The following is a 20,281-nucleotide window of genomic DNA, read 5'->3' as shown; positions in this document are numbered from 1 at the left end:
CACACACACACACACACACACACACACACACACACACACACACACACACACACTTTATTGTGCGTATGTTTTGGTTCGAGTTGATTAAATCAAAAGCAGAAATGTTTTGGAGTATAATTGTTAAAGGTAATTTTGGAATCCTTTGTTTTTTGTTTCATCTCAGACAAATATGGATAAACATGTACATAAAGGAGAAACACTGGCAATAAATATTAAATATTACAATGAATATTTTCAAAAGGAAACAGTGTAAGTACTATGCTAAAACTTCCGCGTAAAGCTAACCTATATATATATATATAGTGGTTTGTGTCATAACATTTTCAGTACTTTGCTCCCACCACTTACAATTATATCATCAAAAATATTTGCTAGAGTGGCTCTAAATTGTCAAATCATATTTGATTGAAGTAAAACTACAAATCAGAGGCACCATTACATCTCTCACAATATTGATAGCAGAGGAACATCTAGATGCTTCTTGATACTCAGCCTTTTTCTCTCAAAAATATGACAGGTCTAGGAAACAGGACTTACAAGAAGAAGTTGGAAAAAACTGGGATTATTTTAGTCTGAAGAGAAGAAGACTGGGGGATCTATCTAATATGAGTTTTGAAATAAAGACATCAGAGATAAATTACTCTGTAGCTGTAAGGGACAGATCTAGGAGTAAAGGCCTTAAATTTAAACATGGGAAATTTGGGTTCGATAGTAGGATGGACTTTCTCACTATAAGGTTAGTTATGCCGGAAGAAGGGTGTTTGTGCCTGAAAGCTTGCAAAGAACAAATTTTCCAACTGTTTAGTTGGTCTAATAAAAGATATCACATCTACCCAAAGAACCTTGTCTGCCTATGTCCTTAGACCAACACAGTGACAACCAACAACCCTATAAGGTTTTCATAGACATAAGGGGCTGGAAGGGACTTCATGAGATCATTGTGTCTAGCCCCCCTGCCAGAGGCAGGAAGCCTGCCGGGATCAAATGATCCCAGTAAGATAAACACCCAAATGCCTTTTGAATCAGTCCAGAATAGGTGCTTGCACCACCTCTGGGGGGAGTCTGTTCCAGACCTTGGACACTCGAACTGTGAAGAAGTTTTTCTTTATACTGAGTCTGAATTGGCCTTCTAGAAGTCTGTGGCTGTTAGACCTAGTTATTCCTTGGTAAGCCCTGGTGAACAAGTGTTCTCCCAGATCCTGATGCACCCCCCTTATATACTTACAGGCAGTAGGGGTATGCAAAACAGGCCATACTGGATTTGGATTTGGCCCAAATCAGGGAGAGTGATTCGATTAGTTGATTCAGATCACTGACCCTGATTTGATTCAGCCGAATCTGAAGATTCGATGCTGATTCAGAGAATCAGCGATTCGGCCATAGACATGTTTCTGCTTTAAATGTTTTTTCTACATACCTCAAGGTACCAGGCGCAGCTCGTGAATGCTATGGTGGAGGGGCGGATGGAGCATCCCACAGGAGTGTGGGTGGACCCTCGTGTGCTCAGTGGTGAACCCAGAAGTGGACTGGAAGTACTTCTGGTCCACTTCCGGGTCCGCCACCCTTCCCCCCCGCCCCCAGCTCAGTGACTGGCCATGGGGGGACCCCGGATGCCCCAGGAGCCACAAGTTGCTGAGCCAGGCGTGCCGGGCACGCTTCCCAGCAGACCCCGAAGTGGACTGGAAGCATTTCTGATCCACTTCCAGGTCTGCTGCCGAGCGCGATGGCCCCCATGCTCCTGTGGGATGATCCATCTGCCCCACCATCTCAGCATTCACAAGCCGTCTGGTACCTGAGGCATGTAGGAAAAACATTTACAGCTGAGTCTATGTCCGAATCATCGAATCTTTCCGAATCGATTCAGAGTGTTTTGATTCAATTTGGAGAAATTAAAGGGTCTCCTGATTTGATTTGGATTTGGAAATTCAGCCACCGAATGTGGTCCAATCTTGACAGAATCGAATCAGCAACCGAACAGGCAGCCACCAAGTCCCCCGTGAGCCTTCTCTTCACCAGGCTGAAGAGTTCCATGTCCCTCAGCCTCTCCTAATAAGGCTTTCACTCTTGGCCTTTGATCGTATGGGTGGCTCTCCTCCTGACTTTCTCAAGCTTATCCACATTCCTCCTGAAGTGGGGGGCCCAAAACTGGATGAAGTAGTTCAAGCTGCAGCCTCACTAAGGCTGAGTAAAGCAGGAGGATGATGTCCTTGGTTTTGCTAAGGTCAGTTAAGCATTGGAGCAGACTACCTCAAGATGTGGTGGGTTCCCCAGCCTTGGATGTTTTGTAAGAGAATATTAGACAAACAGATGTCTCAAACTGTTTAGGGGTGAATTTAAGAATATCTAAATATATATAATCAAAATAAATATCACAAACTTATTTGGGTATGAAATGGAATTAATCTATTTTTATTTTTAAAATCCTAAAGAAAGATATATACATTTTCACTTTAAAATTATACACTATATCTGGCTGGGCAAGTAAACTTGTGCCCGTATCTAACCTCATGGTTCTCAGTGGTACTCTGTCATATCCAGCCAAAAGAGTCTAAATAGAATATTAGGATCTAATTTAAGGACTTCTGTCCAAGGAGACAAACTATATACTAGTTTTTCACATCATGCACATAATTGAAAATATTAGTTGGGATTCTTTAAAATTTTGCATTGAAAAATATGCCTTACCACAAGTTGAACGCGCCCACCATTGCATACTTCTGGGTTTAAATCCGGCAAGAAGCGGTTGCTGTATGGTGATTTAAAGATAGTAAATATTTCAGTAAGAGCTTAAGTACACTGATTGAACTAAAATAAGATACTTCCCTAGAAACTTCTGGGAATAATCCTGCTCAAGAGAGAAAACAATACAGCTAGCTAAACACAGTCAATTTATTTAACATATTTCTATGTTTAAAGCATATGTTGAAAGTATTTTAAATATGTTAATTCTCAATAAGGAAATCAGCTAGTCACTGGAAAGACTGGACTTTATACATATTAATTAGTACAAACTGGCTGCGTCTACATGAGACTGACTTCACAGTTGCTGCTGTGCAATCATTTAGTACTTACAAGTTACTATGCAATATCATCACTGAATGGCTTTTTGGTGATACTGACTGTGCAGTAGCTCATTACTACTCCATAGTAGCGTCAGGTTGCGCTTCGTGGCATGTGACACTACTGCACAGTAGTAACGAGCTACCACACAGTCAGAATCTCATGTAGATGCGGCCACAATAGCCCAATCCAAAATCCTTTGGAAAAAAATGAAAAGGCTTCTACTAACTTCAGTGGGCTGTGGTTCAGCCTTGTAATTGCAAAATTGTATCAAATCGGTTGTTAGATTTACTTTTTGGAGCAATCAAGTTGTTTTCAATTGATACGTCAATCAACTGGTTTTATGCACTGTACCTAATCATATTGCCATATCAATGGAAGCTTTGCCACTCACTTCAGCAGTAGGACCAGAAAGAAAATATCTAAAATATCTAAATGATCTTAATAAATGTCAGTCTAAATATTAATATACTGCACATATCTGCAAAGGTAACTTAATAACATTTTAAAACTCCTTCCTTAAATTACTATATTTTCTTATGTTTGAAAATCATTCCACATTCCTCTGCAAAATGTGTTACTAAAACTAAAAGCAGTGAACAATCATAAATGCCTGGAGGAGGTGTCTACTTGAGACGTTTACTGTGCAGTTCACTAACTGCACAGTAAATGTGTCAGTGTCTACACGTACAGCCCTACTGGGGTGCACAAAATTAATAAACTCTGCAGCAGGCTAGTACTTGCAAATACAAGTACTACTCTGCTATGGAGTTTTTTTGTGTTCAGCAGTGCACGTGTAAATGCTGACTGGCTGGTTGGGGCACGAGGGTGCTTCAGTGCCGGGACTGCCTGCCACATAGCCCTGCGCTGAAGCACCTTCGTGCCCCAGCCAGCCCCTCTGCAGCACAGTTCACCTTATCAGAGCAGCCCTGAGCTGGCAGGCTGACTCCTTGGCCTCCTGTCAGCCAAGGATGCTGTAACCCGGCTCAACATGTTGTGGTTTGGAAGCACATGCAGACGTGTCTGGCAGTATCCCAGGAGCAATATACTGTGGAGAAATAAGCTCCACAGTTTATTGCTGCCTCCTAATGGCACGTGTAAACATGCCCGGAGCTTACAAACCTCACTATTAAGGAACCTAATTGACTGCATTAAAAATAAATGTTTTCTAAAAATATATTTATGGCAGTTTATTCTTCTACTTATTCATTTGATACACAGAATTTAGAAAAGTCAAGAAATGTGGAAAAACAAATAAAAGTTTATTTATTCACAAAATAATTTTATTTGAATCACTTTTAAAAAAAGTTTTAAAAATCACACTAAATATGATGTAGATTGATAGTGGGCCTGTTTCAGAACTGCTGAGCACTTGCAGATTCCATTTATAGCATGAGGAAACATGTTCTATACTGAGTTTATGACCTATATACATTGGATACAGTGTGTTTGTTATCCTCTTAGTTTAAGGAATAAAGATTAATCTTTTATAAAACCATATTTGTATTATATCTGTTAAGTAATCCAAACCACAAAAATGGGTATTTCAAAACAGCTTATTGAAATGTACAGTGTATATCAAAGTAGTATTAATTTAACTTATTTTAGGGTTGTAAAGATAAAATGCAAATAGACATTACTGATTAATAAAGTTTTATTTTGTTCCTTAATTCATTCTAGTAACATGCATATAATCTGAGTAATTAATAGACTATAATAATTTTAATATATACAGAAAAGATAATCATGCACTATGTGAAGCATGGGTACATTTCTGTACTTGTTTTAGAATATAATCCCTCATATTTCTGGTAATAAACCATTCAAGTATTTTAACATAAGACAGATCATTACTGAGGAAACATACTAATTCACTATCATTTATAAAAGATATATCTACAGAATTATTAAATCAGTTCTAAATGGAAATTAGTTTGGGACCTGGCAATGTAGTGTATTGGCCTTTGGCTATAAAGCTATGTTTCTTTTAGGACAATTAGCCCAGGTTTCACTTTACAAGCTGTATTTACAATACAAAAATCTAATTTAAAATCAATGACCTCACCATTTTACATTTCTGGAACTGGTTGCTTCAAAATCCCAAACCTGTGTATGAAGCCATTGGTATGTAAATTCTCTGCTCATTTGTAATTTCTCAGCTGAAGTATTATTTGAGTGAACAAATTCCTCCTTACTACCTAGGGATGAAAGAAAGAGCTTTATCTTTCATTGTTATTGGGAAAACATATGAAGAAACAAACTCTGCATATTCTGTAAGATACTAAATAGGTAAGAACAGCAGCACTTATTCACTTTACCTGCAAAGACTCCAAACTAACTGGCAAGACTGTTATATTTTAAATATTTTTATTTTTTAGAAGAAAATATTGGTCTTTTGACAAAAAAAAATGGAAAACTTCAGAGTACCTTTCTGCAAAAACTAGAACATTGGATTCTATTATTAAATTAGAAACTTCTATAAGCCTACCTATTAAAGCATATGTGTGCAATGTGGTAAAATAAAATATTTATCAGCTATGGAGCTATTATAATTGTTTTTCTAACTGCAGAAGTGAGGCACACAACTGCTTTTCTGACATGTATTTTGGGGGACCTTTATACTCATCATTTAGAATGTGAAGTCTATTTTAAGTCAGTTATGTTCCTGATTGAAAAACAGAGACAAAGCATCCTAAGATATTAGATTTCAAAGCACCTGTGTTTCAGTTACTTGTGTGTCAGTTCACAAATCACTATTTCTTTGGGACCAAGAAAGGCATGGATACAACCCAAGGAAATTTCCATGAATGAACAAGCCTAATGGTAAATATCATTATCAGAAAAAAGGATATCTGAACTATTTGGAAGATCTCAGGTTTTGGGGCCAGAAGCCATCTTCATGGTTTCAACCTGGTTTCTAGAACTTAAACTTATTATTACAGCCATCTGTTCATGTTCTGAACTGGGAGAAGCTGTTCAAAAAGCATTCTTCTTAAACTGGAATGGTACTGGGTCCTCAATACCCGATTCATCTTGCTATTCCTTCATCTTTGTTTTCTAGAGTTTTTCTCAGGAATCTACTGATGCTTGGGTAATTACGTTGCTGTAAAGAACAAAAGAAACTTTTGTAATGTGTATTCCAGCCAACTTTGAGCACATTGAGCACACTGTTCTCCATCTTTGCTGATGATCTCTTTGCTTCTTTCTTTTTCAAATTTTCTTCTCTCTCAGAGAAAGTTGCATTGCTAGTGAATTTAGCATTTGCTAGAAATTGTTTTACTGAGTATGTGCTGGGTCAGTTTGAATGCCGAATGATTTGAACCTCCTTTGTTACAGTTTCAAACTGCCTGAGCATAGGGATCCTTATTTAAAAGAGAGAACTGGTCCATTAGGAAGAGCCCATGCTCCTGCTGCTGCTCTGGTGCCAACCCTGGCTCAGCTGCAGGGAGCTTACATGTGTGTGTGTACCTGCATGTGTATCCATGCACATGTGTATGTGTACATGCACGAGGCCCTCAACAGCTCACCAAAATTCATAAAGTGCCCCCCCCCAGTCCAAATAATTGCCCACCTCTGGCCTAAGATAAAACAAAGCAGCAAATTGTGTGAAAAATCACCAAACTAGTACGTGGAGTCTGGAATAAAGTATCCTCCCTTGCTTTGGTAAAATACACATGTAACATCTGCTAGATGTGGGTCAGGCTAACAGAAAACCTAAGTGCTATAATGTGATTAAGTTGGAGATGGTCTAAGTTGTACAGACATTTGCTTTTCTAGGAGAATCTCTCCTGGGAAAGATTTAACCCTGGTTGCTTCTACATTATTTTCTCTTGGAGCAGCTATTTTTGCTCTGGAAGAAAAATCCTGAACTTCTGTAAACTCTTCGTTTCTCCTGGAACAGAAGTGCCTCTCCCAGGAAGAACTGAATGTCTATATGTGGCCTAAAGGCCCCAGGTCTCAGGGTAAATTTTTCTACCAGGAAAACAAACTCAGGATAATTCTCCCAGTTCACTGAATATGCATATGCAAGAGCTCATCCCCTCATCCTCCACCCAATTAGAGTGGGACGAATAGATGTCTCAAAGTAGGCTGTCACTTACAATTTTTATGCCTTTTTGCATAAATTAGTTTTTAAGTTACCACCCTGCCCTCCCTTCTGCCTGACTTCAGATTAACACTGCTAACTAGCTCTCCCTTCTAAATGAATGATTTTGAAGCTATCTGTTGTTTATTGGTGAAAAAAATGGAAAAGGTAATCTAACCCCTCCTGTAGTTGTTTCTTCTTTTGTTGCTGTGGTAAACAGAGGGACAGATTTCTAACTGCTTCCATTTTGATTCTAGTTAAAATCCAGTACGAAACAGGGAAGGAATATTTTCCATTCCCTATACTGTGGAATGGGAATATTTTACCAACTTTTCCCAATAGCGTCTTCTGCAACTGAATTGGCATCTCCAACTGAACTGTGGGGCCTATGTTCATTCTTAACTTTGGCTCTTCTCCCATCTGTTTCTGCACTATGAAGTCTAATATCATACTATTTCACTGTTATCTAGATAATCTGAAAATTCAAATAGCTGGAGTTCAGCAGTCTCCACAGTCTCCATAAATTCTGTACTCATCTTTGCAGAAGGCCACCATCTTTTCTTTTTTAATTTGGGGCTAACAATTCTTTTTCTAATAGAAGTACCCTCCTTTTACCCAGGACAGCTGGGGACATGCTCTAACTTCCATCCGTAGCTGTCTTCAGTCACTTCTTCATACGATAAATCTTAACTACAAATTAGCAAGTTTACTTTCCCCCAGAACAGAAGGTAGTAGGAACCATTTGCCTCTGAGTGTGTGTGGGGAGAAGGATTTTAAAAAACTATAAAAACTATAAAAACTTCTCCCCACACACACTCAGAGGCAAATGGTTCCAACTTGCCAGTTAAAAAATTAACTTTTTAACTGGCAAGTCACATTTTTAAAAATTATTGTTAATACTTTGTTTTATTTGTGGTTTAGATTTCTGACTGTTAGGTCTGTGAATTTTTGCCAATTATTTTATTCAGAGAAATGCAAAATACTCTGACATTCAATTACTGAAAATAGTGAAGTGATCAAGATACAATTAAGTACATTAAATTGATAAATATTGAACAATAAACATTGATTTTAAAATCCCATCTGCTGTTTTTACAAAATAGCTACTCTACATAATACTGTTTTTGTTTTCTCAAAGACACACACACTGAGCAGTAATTGCTTAGCAATATATCAGAAAGCTGTTTTATTTTCTCACTCTCAAACATATGTACATTTTAAAATCTTAGTAATAATACCTTGAATATACTCCTTTAATTTATAATATTTCTTATTTATTAAAAGCTACTATATTATCACATTAATATATACTTAAATGTAGCATAATTTCACTTCTACTTCCTCAAACCACCCATATCAAATATGTTTGGGGATCTGGTGCTAAAATGTCAATTACTTGATAGAATTCCTACAGTAGAAAGATGTGGCTTTTTGAAAAAAACTTGTGACCTGATTTTTTAGAAGTGCTACCTCCATTAAAAATCCCACCAAAATGATTAGGGGTTATGCATCTTTGAAAATCAGGTGAAAGAGTTTTTGTATAGCCAAATGGGAAAGGAGACACAACACTTTGTTATATTTTAGAAAAATAATTTAATTTCAGAAGTACTTAAAGTAAGATACTTTCACTAAATGATAGTTTCTAAGTTTTTTAAAAGACTTTTCCTATATAATGGATGCATAATTTAAAACATGAAAATTAAACAATTTTAACATCTGGCACTGATGTAGTACAGATCTGCATATGCAATACACACTTGTGCAATTCTTGAATCAATCAAGAATAAGAATTCTTGATTCTTGGAACTTCCCAAAGCTGGATCATAGACTCATACTTCACATCCAATTCTATTTATAAAATCTGGACTTGAGACAATAGGTTAATTCACGTACTTAGGTTAATCTGGATGCAAAATAGGTATAAATTCATCTAACTCTCTAAAAGACCATACTTTGTTTAAGAATTTTTTTCAAGTGTTTAAAGAACAGAAGAAAGAAAAAAAAAAAAAGTAAGTTTAGGTCTCTGCCTTATGCCAGCTATTTCTCTGACCTTATTAAAACAGAAGATAATCCTTGAGGAATAATTATTTGTATAAATTGCTAACAACCTAAGTCAAGGTAGACAGTTGAAGAAACTGGTAAAATTATTTGAGATTAATATTTAGGAAGAGAAAATCCTCCATGTGTGCAAGAAGTTGGATTAGATGATCCTTAAGGTTACTTCCAAAGTTGTCATTCTGATTTTAGAAAATTAATTTGTTTTAGTCTGAAGGCTTGAATCTCTGCCCCTATTCAAGAGCAGAACTTTACCTGTTCCCATATTGGTTGATGCGCAACTGGAAGGGGTGAAGTATGCTGGCCACTTTCAATCAACTGATTATTGACCTAACCTCTTTTAATCATGTATATTTCTAGTTTTAATGGGTGTACGGAGGTAGAAACACAGATTAAGGAATGCTGTATATCAAGGGCAGTGATACTGACTTCAGTAGGACAGGATCAAGCTTTCAGTTTCTGCTGAGAGTTAATGGTGGCGCACATTCCCCAGGAATGAAATGGAGATTTTGCAATTGGGAAATTGAGTTTAACCATATAGAAGCCTGAAATATCAAAACAATTGTGAAATTTGGGCTAGTAAAATGATGGTTACAGCCTTTGTTTCTCATGTCTCTCTCCTTCTATGTACTGGATAATTCATAATTAACTCTGCCTCAATATCCTTTCAATCTATAAGCGAGTCAATGGCTACATACAGGTGCTACATTTTCTACCAGAAGAATTGTAGATCTCTCATTAGAACCCATGAGAATACAGGTGTTTACACAGTCTCTCCCAGAATCAAAACTGAAGTTCTGGGAGAAAAATAACCCATCTGTAACTGGACAGAGATTACTCCCAAGAGTTTCTCTCCATAGAACAGATGTCTATAGACTTCCCCACTACTGCCCAACATGGAGTCAAACAACAGGGAAACATTCCTTGTGCTTTCCTGAGCCTGGGGTTACTCCCCCACAAATCTGGGGAAGATGGGAGAAGCAGCTGCTGCACATCTCCTCTTGTGGACTGGGAGGGGAGGGGAGCAGGTGTGGGCTTTTCCAGCTGCTTCAGTCTCCCTGTCAATGGGAGGACTGGAGTGACTGCTGCTCCACACTTTCCCTAAACTGGAATTAGCCCTAACCAAGGAAGGCACTAGGAGCTTGGGAGAGGAGGCTATTGCAGGCTTAACACCTGTACCGGTACCTCTCCCGGAATATTTCCACCACTAGAAATGAATTCCTATTTGTGGCTAGTGGCAAAACTCCCAAAGATATCTGTAGGGATATGATTTCATCCTACATATTTAGTGTCAGGTAGAGGACAAGCCACCTCGGAACTTACTATATATTGAAAATTAAAAAAACCCAGAGGCTATAGACACTGAGTCCTACAAATGTGGATGTGCTTCAGCAACATTTGAATCTTTCCCTCATTCTACAAAAAGTGAGAGAAGAGTTAATTTTCTTAATATATTGTTTGAAATTCCTGATCTCAACATAGTCATTAAATATATAAAGCTGACATTTCTGTCAGTACTTTTAGGAAATTATTATAAATAAATCTTCAGTTTTATCTTCTACTAGTACCTTCTTTTATACATTCTATCCTTTATATACACATTCTATAATATCTATATATTTGATAGAATTTATATTTTAGTTACTTTATGTATCAGCAGCAAAATAATACATATATCCTGAAAGTATTATATTATTTCTCCAATTTCATATGTAAAGTTCTGCTACATGGTTTATATTCAAAATTGAGAAATGAGTATGGCTTCTCTTGACTTTTAATCCCAAACTGATTTATCTCTAACTGGCAGTTTTTTTGAAGCCTATATATTGAAAACATTAGAAATTTCTCATTATTATCAAAGTATGTGGGCACTAAAAGCTATAAAATTAGATAAATGTCAAAGCAAATCTAACCATTTGGCATTATAATTTGTTAAAGAGGAAAATACATTATTGCATTAAAATGCAATCAAATGTAGGGGGGAAAGAATAGTATTGCAGAGTAAAGCAGAGGAAAGAAAAAATAGATATAGATGTGTATATAATTTTTTCCTTTTCAGCAGGATTGGTACTGAATTTAACTGAAGCCAATATACCTACCAAGAGATCCAAAGCATCAAGCTAGTTATGGTTAATCACTACATGATGAACATGTTTTTGGAAAAAGACTATTACTCATAATATTCTCTAACATGTCTGCAGGCCAGTTCATTGAACAACATCAGTACTGTGTATATGGTTTCCAAACAACAAAACAGTAGACACTGGCAATGGCCAATTCGATTTAAGAAAAAATGCAATTCATTTTTGAGGTTGAGTAAATAGTAATAACCCATGCAGGGTTTCATCCACTGATACTTGAGATCAAGGATGTGACAAAAAGCAAGATCTGGTTTATTTCTAAATCTACCATCTCTGAGTATCTAGCAGTATTTGAATACTGCCCTAACTGCCCTGGGGAGACAAGCCCTAACTGCCCTGGGGGGGTCAGGGGAAAATCACATATTATAAACTAAACACATTGAAAATTTTGACTGACCAATATGAAAAACAATGGGAAAAATCTTCCATTCTGACCCTCCTGACCCAACAGATGTTCACTGTTGGATTGGAAGGGTGTAGGATCAAACACTACTTTGCAGCCTCTTCCTCTAGCCCCAACCCCCTCTCTGAGCTCCCGTGTTGCCTCAGAATGGGAGGGGGAGAAGGTAGGGGAAGGAGATTCATACTGGAGTTTGCCTAGCTTGCACTGGAGTTGGGGGGTGGGTGAATTGGACCACCCCAACCTCGGGGGTATGGGGGCTGCAATCCACCTGCCCCAGCCTCCAGCACAGGCTGGGTAAATCCCAGATGGAACTCCCTCCCTCCCTCATCCCCACATCCTGAAGACAGCACCTGGGATGCTGCTCCAGCACAGCCCAGTCCAGCCCAGCTGATGCACACTAACTGAAGACAATGAAGGCGCTCCATGTTGAAGCACTTCCTTCTCCATTACATGAGGGTTCATTTGCTGCATGATCTGGCACTTTTTGAAGTGCTCTGCAGCTGTGCACTTCTGTCAGTGCACAGCTGTAGAACCCTTTTAGTGGCCAATTGCACGACAAAATGCCACTTCTGTCAGCACCCTTAATGTCCAATCTTGGTTAATTTATTCTAACTACAGTAGAGGACCTCATTTTTCTCAGAGTAGTGAAATTAATATTTTTTTAACAATATAAAAATGATCTTTTCTCCTCTGAAAAGGCTGTGTGATTTTTATGGCTGAAAACCAAATAGGAGTATATATGATTAGGGCACTGTTTTATGTAGTAAGCATTGAACATTTGGTGATGAACTGCAGGACTAAAATTGGTGTCTAAAGTTGAGGAGTATCAAAGGTCTTTGAGAATAAAACTATTTGGTGTGAAAAAAATTGAAGAGAATTTAGTGGGCTATTGCAGAAATTTTATTTAGAGGAAGAGATGCATTTGAATACCTTCATAGACAAATAAAACTACAGTTACCTTTTCAGCACTTATGTTCAGTCTTTTGTTATAAATACTGGAATTTCATATTGTGGTAACAGTATAAAGGAAGCCTGTTGCATAATGTATGTGGAAGAAACTGGCAAGTTCTTCTTGCTCATTCCATTAGCCAGAACTCAAATGGTTAAACTAATGTAATATGCAGGAAAAAGGGAATGAGAGTAAGTCGTGTATATTTGCTGAAAATCTAAGGTACTCTGTAACTTTCCAGATTTATAGGAATAATTCAGCTCCCCCTAAAACATCAGTGTTATTTCTAAAGGAAGGTTTATAAAGAAAGCAGTCTTTCAGTTGTATTCTGGATGAATAACAAATCTTTGTAACATCTGTGCCAGCATTCAGATATAACATTTAGATTCCTGAAACCTATGTTAAAGTTGCCTTAAGAAAAAAGGGAGACAGATATCATAGCAACACCATTTATAGCTCTAAAGCAAAACATAGTTTCCATTATAACCCACAATCTGAAGTGATTTACATTTATCATAAGCATTTAGACCAGGTTACAGTCAATATATCTATTTTACAAGCAAAACACTTTTTATAGAAATATGAAAAATAAATGAGTTTCAACTATTTTATGTTGTTGGAGTGCCAATATTTAGAATGTACGTTGTTTACTAACCAGACTTTTATATTTATCTTAGATAATTACCACATTATCTGAGCATCTTACAATTTGGAATGTGTTTAATTTTCACAGCATCTTTTGCAATTACTGTTTGAGAGCTGGAACTTTGAAACTAAAGCCCAAATACTCTGCTATCTTTCCTTTCCCCCAAAGCTTTAAAACAAAGTATGAATAGGACTATACAGTTAGTTAAAAGAAATCAGAATCAACCAAAGTAGAAATGTCTCACATGCCATTTTCTGAATCACTATAAAACTGCATTCACTATACCATATACAGTATATTTACTTTACTGTAACTAAAAGTTTTTAAATATTTGCTTCCACAGATGCAGTTATAGGGTACAGGTACATTCTGCTGACTTCAAAAGAAGTTGAGAGTACTTATTCTTAAAATATGTTGGCAGACGAGCAATCTGGTGCCAAGCCTTAATCTATAAAGAAGCTAGAGAGATTTCTCCTTCCCCCATTTAGGTATCACATACAGAACAGCACCTAAGTGGAATATAAGGAAGAGGAAATACATATCTGTATTTATCTGGAGGCCATGATTTGTGATTGGATAAATGCAGTTATTGATTAAGTTGTATATAGTCACTGACTTCCCTGAAGCTTTGGCTGGAGGTACTAATGTACCAAGTGCCTTCTAAGTAACTTGCTGTCTGTATCACACATTCAGATGCAAGTGCTGATGGCATTAAGTTTTTCAGGGTCCTGTCTGGTAGATATTACTACTATTACTTTCAGTACTGCTACCACCATGACTGCTCAGGAGAGATTGCAAACGCTCTTGTCTTGGACCAAAAATGGGTGCTATACAAATACAGAGTAAAAATTCTCTGTCTGAAGGGTTTATAATCCATGCATAAAACAAGATGCAGCTGATGGATATAAACAGAAGGGATTATTATGGAACAATGAATAAATATACATTTCAAGTAAAATAGGATCACTTTCCTTGGCCTTCTAGCAGTAAAAACGGTGCAAATGCCATAGGCATGACGATTTTACATTGCAGCACAAAGTTTAAACCAACAGTCGCTAACTCAACCATTTAAGGTTAGTCCAGTCCTGTTTCATGAACATGCTGAATTATATTATGAAAGGACTATGCTTGTAAAACTAAACTGCCTTTTTATTTAACATGATATTTATGTAGTTAGCTAGATGCTGAAACTGCCACTAACACTTTATCCTGATGTCTTTTTTGATCTCTTCCTCCTGCCTGACTCCTCCTTCCAAATTCCATGCAGGTTGCTGTGTCTTTCCTTTTACCAGTTTTTGTTAATGTGCCTCTTATGCAAGCTCTACTGGCTTGCAGGGGCTACCAATCGTTCGCTCATAATCTAGTGGACAGACAGATCCTGTCAGACCATTGCATTCTATTAGCTCTCATAATCCATCTAGCACAGTTGTGTTCAACCTTTTAGCTGTGTGGACCGGATAAGTGAGCCAGATCAGATCCCATGATCAGCACTCAGCTCAGGGGCCTGTGTTGCCTCCACTTAGTCCCACATGCAGGGACCAGGCTTTGGGAGCTCTCTACTGCCTCTGTCCAGTCCTGCATGTGAAATCAGGGCCTCAGGGCCCCATGAACCCTCCAACTGGCTCCAGGTACCAGGGTCTGGGAGCTTCACACCACCTCCATCCAGACCTAAATGTGGGGATTGGGGCTCTGAGGCACCACTTCTGTCTAGCCCTGCCTACCAGGATTGAGCTCCATGCTGCCCTGCGTGCCTGGGGCCACAGCCCACAGGGCACTCTCCAGACCCTTGGGGAGCCAGATTTGGCCTGTTGGCTAGAGGTTCAACATCCCTGATCTAATATATTGGTCTTAGAACCAGAATCCAACTTTGTTTGAGCAACTGTAGTAGATGTAAGATATGAAGCTCCCCTGTTTCTACCCCAATTTTGCAGAGTAGCATCTGTTTTGTACCGTGTTGCTCCTATACGTTGCTTTTTCAGACTGTCCTATATCAGGCTAGCGGATGACAAGCTGCTTCTGTGTCCTCTTTGTCCTGGCCATAGCACCATTCATCCAGATGAGCCACTGTCTATAGCCATTTTGCAACTGACTTTGGTTCCATTCCCACTGTTGTCCTGAGATTGTAAATAATACACATGAACCACGTCTCAGTGAACCTCGGCTTTTTTGTGGCTTTTAGGCTGCTTGCAGACCTCAAAACAATCCCCCAAAAATGCGCTTTCCTGGAAGAAGCAGTGTGTTACTGAGACCTGGCCCCAGAGTGTTTGTATAGATCAGATGCTTCAGTGGGGCTTTTAGTGCTTTTAACAAAGCCTGATTCAATAAGCTATTAGATAAAAGCACCAAAAAATCCCCACTAAAGCACCTGATCTATACAGATATCAGGGGAGGTGGTCCAACTAATGCGCTGCCACTTCTGGGCATGTGCTGGGCTTGGCATGAGAGCACACAAAGTTTAAATGCTGCTTTTGTTTTTTTTTTTAATGACTGCAAGCAGCCTTAATGATTAGGCTTAGATCTGATCAGGAGGCATAATGGCCTCTGGCCTTCTGTTGTAGCAAGCTACCTAATTAGCACAGAACTCACTTAACTACTTCTGCACCCTGTTTACTGCTCCTCTACTGAGAGTGCCTGTAGATGTGCAGGGGTGGCTGCTCCGATGCACTGTAATTACAGTCCATTGGTGCAGACTTGATTAATCTAGTCTACTGGAGCGTGGTAATTACTGCACTCCAGCAGCCTCTACATTCCATGTAACAGTGTCCTCATGCTTCAAAATGATGGCAGGGGCACTTAAACTAAAGCTCATTCAATGAACTTTAGTTCAAGCGCCCGTACTGTCATTTCAAGACACACAAGACACTGCGGGAGTTTTACCATAAACCACACCCTCTGGTAAGCAGAAACTCCATTTCAGATTAGACACACCTTTATACTGGTTGGATACTAAAGCAGGATGGGGAACTGCATAAATCATACTAATGTAAATTTAAGATGATCCATTTTATTGTCATTTAGTAGCTCAAACTTCAACGGAAGTATCTGATCCAATTTGTATAGTCTCAAAACAGAAAGGGAACCTTTTTTTAAATGAAAAAAAAAAAGCAAAACTGCTGAATGGTTACTAAAAAGTAGGTAGTAGCAGGGTGATAACTGAGCTTTAAATTACAGTATTAAGATTTACATTCATCTTATGGAGAATGTTTGCCTCAGGAATCCTATCAGAAGTCTTGGGAACTGGGGGAGGAAAATTGGTAAAGAGATCAAACGCATCATCCTGTTCTATCAGAATTTGTAAGAGATTTCAAACCTTGAATTTCAGTGATACAACTACCACCTAATAACCAGAAAAGACACAAAAGTTACCAATGTAGCCCAGGACTGTTCACAGAGTAATTCAAAAGAAAGGCTCAAAAAGGATCAGATTCTAATCTCAGATCCTAGAAGCATGCCAGGCCCTCCATCTTGTAGTATAAACACAGAAATCCCTAAGAAATCAATAACAAATAGATGAGTAAAATGGATATCCCACTTGGAGTTTCCAATCCTCACTGAGTAGAAGGAAATAGTCTCAGAAAAGCAGATAAACCACCTGCTTTCCTAAGCTTTTAGACCTGCGGATGGAATTCCAAAAATAGAATGAGCAGGAAGACCAATTATTTTTCAGTGTAAAATCAGATGGGTTGATGCATCTGATGTTTTCCTGAATACGGTTTGTTCTGATTTTTTCTCATTCTGGAGGTTCCTGGATAGAAGGTGATGAAGTCTGCTTAAGGAAAAAGTGCTCTGAAGGAAATCTTAAAAAACGTTTTGGAAAAGTGGAAGAAATTTTGTCATCGCTTTGCTGCAATGAAGAAAGCACAACAGTTCAAGAAATAAAGGCCAGCTTCACAATCATTGTGGCAGTTTTCGGTTTTGTTTGGACAAGATCAGGAAAGAGGAGGAAGTATAGGGCTATTAACAAACAAAACACACAACATGCACATGCAGAAAAACCAAACCAACCACAAGTTGAGTTTGCTAAGTGACAATAATTCAACAGTGCATTTAAGTCATATTAACTCATGCAAACAAAATAAATAATTAGGGACAGCATAACATTACTTCAGTGGAGCTACAATGACTTGCACACAACAGTATTTGATCCATAACTCTAGTCAAGCAGGAATAAACTCACAATTTTTCATCATACCTCAGGGCATATTTTAAATGTGTTATTTTGAATTTATATTTATGTATTTTTTCTATGTAAATGATGCTATTACATATTTATCAACTGATAGTAGGATTTTTGGCATATACTTTATTCTGCTAAAAAGTCTTGCCAGTGCAAGGAAGTGAAGGCTAATAAGAAAAATAATATTGTCAATGTATACTAGTATTAATGCTAAATCAACATACACCCATATATACTTTGTATTTAAGACATGCAGTATTTTGTTACTGGTAAAAACAGTGTTTATTTTTTGGGTTAGGGTCATTGTTATTGTGTAGTGATGAAATATAATTTTGTATTTTAAAATAGTAACTATTCATGGTAGCAGTTCAAAATCTATGAGGTTGAAAATATTTATGCCACTCTAAACCCATTATATACGTCTTCTCATACAATATATACAGATTATATACAAAAGCTAAAAAAGGATCATAGTTTAATCCTTATACCAGTATAATACCACTAAGCCTCAGTGAAGATCAGACCTCCCATTGTGCACAGAATTGCACAAGCATAATGCAATGCTCATTATGAATGAATGAAAAGAATCTCACCAGTGTCTACAGAGGAAGACACAGCCCTTCTGCTAGGAATGCTTATATCTATCTAAGACAATTGGTGGAGGAACATTATAGATTTCAGTTTACTCCTGTTTATTTATTTGCAGTTTTTAAATAACTATGAATAGATACGAATCCATATGCCTACAAAGCATCCCAGTTTTACTTAATAACTCGTTTGCTTATAAACATCATATAAGTGCTTTATCTATAGATCTATTTAAAAAGAAAACTGCATATCCATAAGAAGTATATAAGGGAGCAATCAATTAAATGATTTTTTTTCTGCTACCCCTAGCTGAACACCTTATATTTGTCTTTTAGCCAAGAACTGCAAAGCATTTTACTAGTGATTCACAATAAAGCATCAACAATGTGGAAAAGTTATTTTGGGCTTGTCAATGCACAGAAATTGCAAAAATTTAACTGAATACTATTTAAAACATACCCCCTTAAGCAGTTACTTTTAGACACAATTCAAGAGTGTCCACCCAAGAAGATGGGCAGCCTACACTAAACTGATCCAGAAACAGCCACAATTAAACCCTGACCAATTTTTGTATGTAAAGTAATATGCCTCACAGAAATGACAAATCAGACTTGAGAAAAGAACCCAGTAATAGACTCCCAGAGTTCTGGGATGCTGATACTAATTCAAGTGATTTAAGACTGTTTTTGTCTTGCCTTGATCTCCATGTTCATCCTGTTTGCATTTCAAACACTTTTTAAGACCTCCTTTGTAGCTTTGATTGATTGAAAACTATATATTAATTTGCTGTGGTCTATTATAAACTGTTTCCTTGCAAATCACATGCCAGCTACACAGAGTGAGTGTCTACTGCTGGCTTTTACTTATGCTCATATCAAAAAATGGACTTTGCTGCGCTTTAACTGCATTTGACAAAACCTCTGCATAACCACTTCAATTTCCATGGCCTCTCAGGCACCCAAAGCTTTCACCATAAAGTAACTTAGGTGCCTAACGGTCACATACTGTACAGGCTCAAATCTGCCACCATTTTGACTAAGCCACATGATAAAGTGCATAAACCCTGCCCAGGTTTATTTGGGATGCAGGATGTTGATCCAGCAGACTTGCTCAGGTGCTACCTATTGCCCTAATCACTAAGCTATGAGCTAAACAAGCTCTGAGATAGCTAAATGAGGTATGAGGTGGCAGGGTAGATGTCAGTCATCTCTATATGCTATTGATAGGAAGGATTTTCTTTTTTACTCATATTCCACAACATCACTACTATATCATTAATAAGTGAATTAGATGCCTTATCAATATATCATGTTAATTACTTATTCCCACCTCTTCTTTTGTAGTTGGGCCACTGTGTAGAGAAGTACAAGTCATGCGGTCAGTGATGCAACAAGCTACGGTCCCCAGAGCAGGAACCAAAACTCAGGATTCCTGCACGGCTTCCTCACTGGGCTAAGGAGTTCTGCTCCCTTTTGCTTGCTCTCCTTCTTACCTGACGAACCTATATTAATTTTGCCCAGTGGCCCAGCTTCACAGGAGGGCTGGTAAGTGTTCCCAGCCAAACCTATCCCATAGTCCAGTGGTAATGGCCCTCTCATATAGGGCCACTGGGAGACAGATTTGAGGCCAAAAGAATCAAGAAAAAAAATTGAGGTGTAATAGTCAATGCAGTGAGAAAAAAATGATGGTTTACTGCAAAAATCTGGAAATGACACATATATGCTTTTGGGTTGGGTTTTTTTTTTGGAGAAGTTTGGAATCAAAAAATAAAATCATAGAGGTAGGAGGTGAGGAGAAAAAAATATTTTTAAATAAAACTTTTTTTAGTTTGATTCCTGCAACAGAAAAACAATATAAACAACAAAATCAATGACCTGAGAAATGAAGAAAAAATATTTAAGCATATTTGTAGTGGGGCTGTCCAACTGGCAGCCCATGGTTAAACTGCAACCTGTGAGCTCCTGCCTGGGCACAATTCCCTGCATAGGTCCAGCTGCTGCTGCTAGAGCTAGGCTCTTCAGGCTCCTGTTCCCTTTTCCAGCTTCTGCTTCCTGCCCCTGTACCTGGGGGTGGGCCTGCACTTCCCTATACCTCACAGAATAGGGCAGTGAAGCCTATGGGACCCTCACAGAAGGGGAGTCAGGGCGGGGGTGGGGGGGATAAGAGGGCGGGGGAATT

At 38.1% G+C, this 20,281-nt stretch overlaps 1 protein-coding gene across 1 annotated transcript in view; it reads right to left on the bottom strand.

Moving 5' to 3' along the window:
- Nucleotides 1-20,281, bottom strand: part of LRRIQ1 (leucine rich repeats and IQ motif containing 1) — a 220,636-nt gene that overhangs the window by 51,697 nt on the left and 148,658 nt on the right. The window contains exons 24-25 of the mRNA XM_019514814.1: nt 5,126-5,258; nt 2,686-2,746 (exon numbers count right to left, since the gene is read on the bottom strand). Of these exons, the coding sequence (XP_019370359.1) occupies nt 2,686-2,746; nt 5,126-5,258 (194 nt within the window). The remainder of the gene's footprint in view (nt 1-2,685; nt 2,747-5,125; nt 5,259-20,281) is intronic.

Source organism: Gavialis gangeticus, unplaced genomic scaffold (assembly GCF_001723915.1).
Source record: "Gavialis gangeticus isolate Ggan-Ray unplaced genomic scaffold, GavGan_comp1, whole genome shotgun sequence".
Taxonomy (NCBI): domain Eukaryota; kingdom Metazoa; phylum Chordata; order Crocodylia; family Gavialidae; genus Gavialis; species Gavialis gangeticus.
Note: the sequence above shows the minus strand (reverse complement) of the source record. Positions and strands in the feature narration are given on the sequence as shown.